The 7,447-nt window shown below is 36.0% G+C and overlaps 1 protein-coding gene across 2 annotated transcripts in view; it reads right to left on the bottom strand.

The window, feature by feature from the left end:
- Window positions 1-5,943, bottom strand: part of LOC100369360 (protein quaking-B-like) — a 76,389-nt gene extending 70,446 nt beyond the window's left edge. For both annotated transcript variants that reach the window (XM_085505765.1, XM_085505764.1), the window contains exon 1: window positions 5,640-5,943. In XM_085505765.1, the coding sequence (XP_085361891.1) occupies window positions 5,640-5,778 (139 nt within the window). In that variant the 5' untranslated portion in view covers window positions 5,779-5,943. The remainder of the gene's footprint in view (window positions 1-5,639) is intronic.
- Between the last annotated feature and the right edge of the window lie 1,504 nt (window positions 5,944-7,447).

Here is a 7,447-nt window from a genome sequence, read left to right on the forward strand (position 1 = left end):
ATTACAAGCTACACTTTCAGCTAAGCCCTAGAAGTGAAAGCGAGGTGAATACTAATTCCTTGATTCCATTTGCCAGCTACAATCCTGAAAAAGCACCTGAAGATCTATTGTAAATCTACCTCCTCGAGCTGCCTGCCCTTGCTGAACACAAATCCGTATGCACGTCTTTCAAAGCATGTACAAGAAAGTGGTAAATTATAAAAGCGTTTCATAGTCTCCTCTAGCTATAGTCAGTATATAACAGTCGTTTTTTTTTGTGATCCATCAAAATACAGTACGTCTCCGTAAGGTATGCATTGCAAGTTACTCAATAATAACTGTGGCTAATGTCATTAGGATCCATTTTATTAACATGCCCATGTGCATAATTTAATAGGAAACTATAACCATTACCAGGGATTTAGGATTGACAGGCAAGCTAGTGGAACAGAGGAGATTACAATAAAAGTAAAGATTATCACCAGTTCGTTACATAAGTACAACTCCAATAAAGTGCACATAAACCAAAAATTGCATTTATTGCATGAAAATAACTCATTTTGACCAGACATCGCTGTTTTTTGTTTTTTTTTCAAGCAAGCTCTACGGGAATACTGTAATTAAAACAAAGTTGTATTCGCTAAAGTGCATGACGATATGCTTGAATGCATAAAGTAACTTGAAATGCGTATTTTTAGCAAGCATGATGTACTAGCTGATTGCTTCCTTGTATTTTCACTAATTCAGCAAAAGAGTAAATTACACCGACTCTTTAAAGCAGAGCTAATGTAACTAGTGCAGAATGTATTGAAAAAAAAAACACTATTTCACAGTAATCTTCAAAAACGATAATTGCGAAAGATTTTAAAACTTGAAATAATTGCAATTTATTTTGTCTTTGAAAAAAAAAAAATACTGTAGTAAAAATGAACGCAAACTATGAAATTTATAAATGTCCAATGTAAATTTATAACTCCAGTGGGAGTAATCACTCACTCTATAAGATACATAATTATTAAAACAAACTCAATCAATAAACCTTCTCACTGACATTTTTTTTTTTAATTTCAAATGCATAACAATTCATTAGATTTAGTCCCTCGTTAATTAGTGAAATATATGACAAGGTACGTTTATTACATTCGACTAATTACCGACAAATATATTTAATCTCAGGCACTACCTAATTAATTAATAATAATTTCCTACATAATAATGTGTGAAATGGACAAAAAAACACAAGTGTACTGAGACCAAGTCACTGGGAACATGTTAATTTAATAAAAATTCATCTTGCTATATATATATATTATATTACCAGGTATAAGCAATTAGATTTTTAGATGGTAAAATTTTAATATCTATTAAATAATCATTATGGTAGAGTGGTAATTTGCTATCACCTGCTACCCATCCGATCATGGACTTCTGGCCAGCGAGAATCTCAATAATTTATGATACAGGACATTTACTTACACGACCTACTTTCTCTAAAATTTTCATTTCAATCATTTGTCATACCTGCCTTCACACAAGTTTCTATGGCAATGCTAAAGAGGATTTCTAACTTAAAATATTATCACATCAAGGATCTACAATTTAAATATCAGTCGGCGCACGAAAGTATAAAGCATAGCAAAACGAGCGTGATGTTGCAATGAACAGTACACAATGTTGAAAAACGAGACTCAAAACTGAGTGATACCTTTTCTCAATCAATCTTTTTACGTTGACTGAATTCATTGGTATATAAAAATAAAAAGGTTTAAACTTCTAGGTATCAGAATATTTCACTTTCAGCATGTATGCCATAAAAAGCAACAATAATGCATTGTGGGTAAAGTCATATACAAATAAATGAGGAGATGCAGTGAAATACTTTTTTTCAGGAAAAAAACTAACAATTAGTAAAAAAAGGTTTTGATTTTGAGCACATGCTCATTTCCAAATAAGTGAATAACTTTTCATGATAAGCATATAGATTTCGCTGATAGTCATAGCAAATATAATACACTGATGGAGGCTCAAGAGTGGATGGACAAGAAATATTGCACAAACATCGATAGCAATTATTGGTTGTACACAATTTATAACACTACTAACTTCAGGTCCGTACTCATCGTATATAATTCGTGATGCACTGAATGTTCAATAGACCAGCATGCTGTCTGTAGTTAGCAAACGAAATCAGCGCACAATTAATTTTATTGTCTGGGTCTTTGTATGGGGCCGTAAGTGCCTTAGTAGAACTCAAACGTAAAAATTATGAATAATTGAATTACAATACAGACATTTTGTATAATAGTAAGATTGAGCAGAGCAAACAGCGCAATGCTGCCGATGATCCAAATGACATTGCGTGCTGGAAAATAAATCCATGACTCATCAAGTAAATTACAAGAATATTCGATAGTTGGAGCAATTTACATCGTGACACAAATTATTTAGGGTTATTAAGGGTTTTTATAAAATTATTGAAATTGCAAAAGTCATAAAAACACGTCTATCTGGATCTTTGTTTGAAAAGTTTCAGAATCGGCCATCTTGTGATGTCTAACCAGCGAATGCATCCCGGTGACCTGAAAATCTTGACCTCAGAAGCATCAAAAGGAACAGCCTTTAACTGTTCAGTTTTAGCTTTTCCAAAAAGGTTCTGACCTCCCTCCTCCAGCAATGTTCATTTGTTTCTGTCTACCAGCAAGCTAAAGCATCTATGGCTGAAGTAAAGTTTAGCTGCTACCGTACTTTTGTTATTTACCTGAATTTATGTGCTACTAATAGAGCAAATACGGTGCATTTATATCTATGGTGAAAATAATTCATATTTTAATGATTAAGCGCATAATAAATGGCCATCCTTGGTGTATTTTAAAATACTTATTAAAATATTCTAGCTGGAAGTAATTTTTGCTGAAAAGACTTTTTGGCTGTTTTGTGTACAGAATTTATTTTCACTGTTTTTTTACGAGTCGATTGTAAAATATGGGAATAAAGTACATTTGCTGGATTTTATTTTTTTTGGAATCACTTTCATTAAAAGTAAACTCCAAGCGAAAATGAAAAATTTTACATTATGCATGCTAGTATTGGAGATGCGAGTCTAATGGGACAAATACGGTACCTTAACTTTGTGTAGATTTTAGCAAGCAAATTGAGTAGCAGGGCAAGAATTTTTTTGTTTTTTTTATATATATATTTTTCATATATTTTTTGAAAAATCATTTGTCCTTGGTAAAATAGAAAAAGAAAACCATGTTTGACTCAAATGCAAAGATGACATGCTGGATACCCAATGTAAATATTGGCAAAGACTTGTTTTTAAGATTCATGATATCAACACCCTACATGTATTTCTACATGTGTGCTGGGCAAATGGAACAAAAGTGGCATACCAACAAATTCAAATGAACTAGAAGCATTAGCCACTCGCTCCCCAGGCGAAAATTACAGTGCAGTCAGGAACAGCACTGACCTTTTCATTGGTAATGGTATGAATCTGCTTTGTTGCTTCCTGACAAACAACTTGAATTGCGCCTCCAGAACAGCTGATTTTGACAGTCCAAACTAAACAACTGTCAGTTCAATGTAACAAACACCTAACAAAGTAATCATCTTCAAAAATTCCCTAACACCCACTATGTACATCTTTACAAGCCGGCCAAAAGGGTTGGGTGGCGAATATACAGTACATGACTGTCAGTGGGAAATGTTACAAGCTTATAAGCTATGAGTATATTGATAAACCTTCCAGTTGGACACAATAGCAGCGTCAACGACACCATACACAACATCAAAACCACTAACTAATAATTAAAGAAAGGGGCAGTTATCAGTTTGTTTTACAATGGACAAGTTTTTTTTTTCTTAATTTATTCCTCGACCCTGGGAAATTGGTAACACATCATTAATCCAAGAATTTTAGGACACAAATTACCGTGGAAACCCAGTCAGCAAGTTGCTAAATAAGATGACACTGCCCCAGGGCCAAATGTATTCACAGTAACCAGGCATGCAAAACAGGTAGCAAGAAAACAAAAACAGTCAACAAGCAAGCATGCATGGCTGACCAGTGTGAATGCTAGACCATTGAATTTAGACAATCAAACCGTACTGTGGCAGAGTTTATGGGGAGAACATTAGAGAAAGGTATTCTTTAACAAGATAATAACCAACCTGCAATTCACAATTGCCTCTATATGCCGACAGTCATCGTAAATCTCTTCAGTTTTAATAAATTTTAGGATTAAGTTCTTAGCGTTTTTTTATTGCTATCTTTGAAACTGTTCAGCTGACAAGGTGGCTTATCGGATTGTAGTTTGCAATTTAAAATATAATGCTGTCGTAATGAGATCCCACACAAACCAACGTCTTAAAAAAATAAATTGCTATTTTTATATTTTCTTTACCATTAATTTGCATTATCAAAATAGCACTAATCTTAAAATGCATTAAAACATACCAGCAATTTATACAAACACATTTCTTGTGATCAGTTTCGATCTGCAAATATTAGCATCTCAAATTATAAACTTGTCAGCATACATTAGATACACATCCAATCCAACTGATGTGTATACTGTTAAAATGACAGGAACTCGCTGTTCGGGACTGATCGAGGTCACAGGACCCCTATAAAAAAACAGGCGATGACTGAGACAGACAGCCAGCACGATTGGTTGCACCCTACTGACATCGTCAACCAAACGACCACCGTCTCAATATCAAAATTGAACAGAGAATGGGGCTGGTTTAGGGGGAAACGATCGAGCTGCCAGAGCCAGAGAGAGGCCTGTTGTAGGGCGCTGTCTAAATAACACACCACAGGAAGTAGAAAGGCTGTTTAGGTCAGCTCGCTTGTCAAACATCAAATTTTCGTTGTCTGGAAGATCGATAACCGTCATAGACAGTAATTAACGTAATTTTGAATGAATTGCTATCAGATCCAAAATAAATTTCACCACAACGACTGACATGATTGAAAAACGTCAGTTACGCTAGTTTTCAGAGTTTTAGTGTACTTCAAAGACGACCTACGTCAAATTTCAAGAAAGCAAAATACTGCCTTGAAAAAATTCTTGAAATTTAACACAGTAACCCTTTTTTGATCATCTCATTCATATTAATCTTAAAACTATGTGTAATTCCATCCAAGCCGCGGGCTAGCAGTCACGTCAAAGTAGTTTTGAACGTCGTTTTACAGATGACCTTTCTAAACTAAATGCGTGAGAGTGTGCCGACTGTTGGCCTTTGCCAGCGAACATCAGATACAAGTATAGGAATGTCGCTACTTGCGACGAGTCTTGTAGGAAATAGCACTAAACGGAAGTAAAGTGGGTATTTACGACTACAATCCGACGGGTACCGCTTCAACGATCGTGAAATAAGTATGTTTACAATGGTTAGGGGCCACGTTTTCGATCAATCGCAACACTTCAATTCGTAAACTTTCATCCATTGTACAGACCTAACAAACGTCGCTGCTAACATGTCCCGGAACTCGAGTGTATACACCGGGACCTGATTTATACTAGACCGACCACCCTTAATGTAGGCTTCGTTTATGACACAATAAACGTGCCAGAAGACTGTTCAAGGTCCTAGCTAAGAATTCACAAGAACACCAGACATACAAATCGGCCTATGGGCCTCTCGGTACGTACCATCATCGAGTAACCGCTCAGCGTGCTGGAATAGACTTGGCATCGTTGCAATGGTCTTCTTGTCTTTCAAAAGTTGGGCCAAATACTCCGGCGTACTTTCAATCTTCTCCTTCTCCGGCATTATTATTGTTGTTGTCATTGTGTCTGATTAAGGCTTGAAGTAAAACACCCCTGAGTAAAAAAAAATGTGTGTTAACTAAGCGAGCATACAGCCCGAGTAAGTTAGTTACTGACTACCGATCACTGACGACGCTGCTCACTGAACACTACTCTTCGAAGACAGTGAAATTTGTTTATTAACACGTGCGATAAGAACGCATGCGCAACGAAGGAATTTCAAAAATTAGGGGAGTCCATTCGTCAAAGGTCGAGTGTCTTGAGTTTAAACCCTCCAAATACGTCACATAAAAAACGTTCCGCTCACTGTTTATATTAAACACTAACTTTAATTGCCGCTTCTGACAATTTTATGGTTATTGTAACTTAAGGCGGTACTGTGATATTGAACTAAGTTCTGCGTCCCCGCCGCGCTTGTATTTCTTGAAACCTGTAACTAAAATGGACGCTCCCAAGTCAGATTCCTTCACTCAAGCCAAGACCTCAATGGCAAGAGGGTTTGGTATTTCGATTTGACAATGGCATAATAGATTAAAGGGACACTGGAAGATCAAATGTATCAAACTGTCAAATAAATTATCTATGCGAGAACACGAGAAAAAACAGTTCTTCACATAGACGTACATTTAAAAATCAGTTTATTTCTTATCGTTTGCGTACGTTCGTTCTGACTTGTGTGAATAAAAAGGTACTTGGACGGGAAATTAAATCACATAATATAATTTCCGCTAGATTGTTAAAAAAAGTATGGATAAAATTGATGACACTGTTTTGAAGGGTCAGGGGAAATTGTAATGATTCATACTATCTCGAAATCATAATAGTAGCATTATAATTACATTTTTCGCGCTACCGTCGATAATAATTCTTCTGCACGAACTGGAAGTTGAGGATGAAAGGTGGAAAGACAAGGAGGGTTGAATTAATGCCTTCAACGTGCATCTCGAATCCTTTTTTAATTACATAAAAATGACGATAACAGTACGTTTGGTCTCAATTTCCACCCACAGTGGTATGCCCGGTCAATCGGGCACTGGTGTTGATTCCACACGGGCGTGGCAAAATTTGCATAAATCCGGGGCGATTTGCCTGAAACCGCCAATAACTGGAAACAAGCACACTGTTCTAAGCATGTTTAATTTCACTAAATGTCAACACACCAACAAACAGCCTTCCATCTGAAAATCTTTTTTGGAATATATTTCGACTGTTCAAGTTTTTGTCGTCGTGGTTGTTTTTTTACGGTCCGATGCCATATGAAACACCGAGAAGAAGAACAAATAAATAAACGCGCACGTAAAACGCCGAACCGCGACCTTAGCATACTAAATTGCAACAGGGGTCTTGGTTGTAAATCACCAAGACGTCTTGAAACGAAAAGTAGTTATTGTTGTCCACTGACAGAAGGCAATTTCTTCCACTACAGATTTATGTTGGGGGCGTGGTTCAAGTCAGAGTTTCAACTTGACAATACACGTTCTCCATGAGCGAGCATACACTCGATCGTCGAAAGTATGGCTGAATTCAAAAACATCGATTTAATAATCTTTCATCTTTTTTTTATAGATTATGATGTAAACACGTAAATCAGAGGTTCTGAAAAAAAAATACAATTTATATTAACAATTCTGAAAATGAAGATCTTCTTTTCAAACTACTTTTATAATATCACGAAAAGAGTGTCTCCCGGC

The sequence above is a fragment of the Saccoglossus kowalevskii genome, chromosome 11, assembly GCF_978046115.1.
Source record: "Saccoglossus kowalevskii chromosome 11, keSacKowa6.1, whole genome shotgun sequence".
NCBI classification, from domain to species: domain Eukaryota; kingdom Metazoa; phylum Hemichordata; class Enteropneusta; family Harrimaniidae; genus Saccoglossus; species Saccoglossus kowalevskii.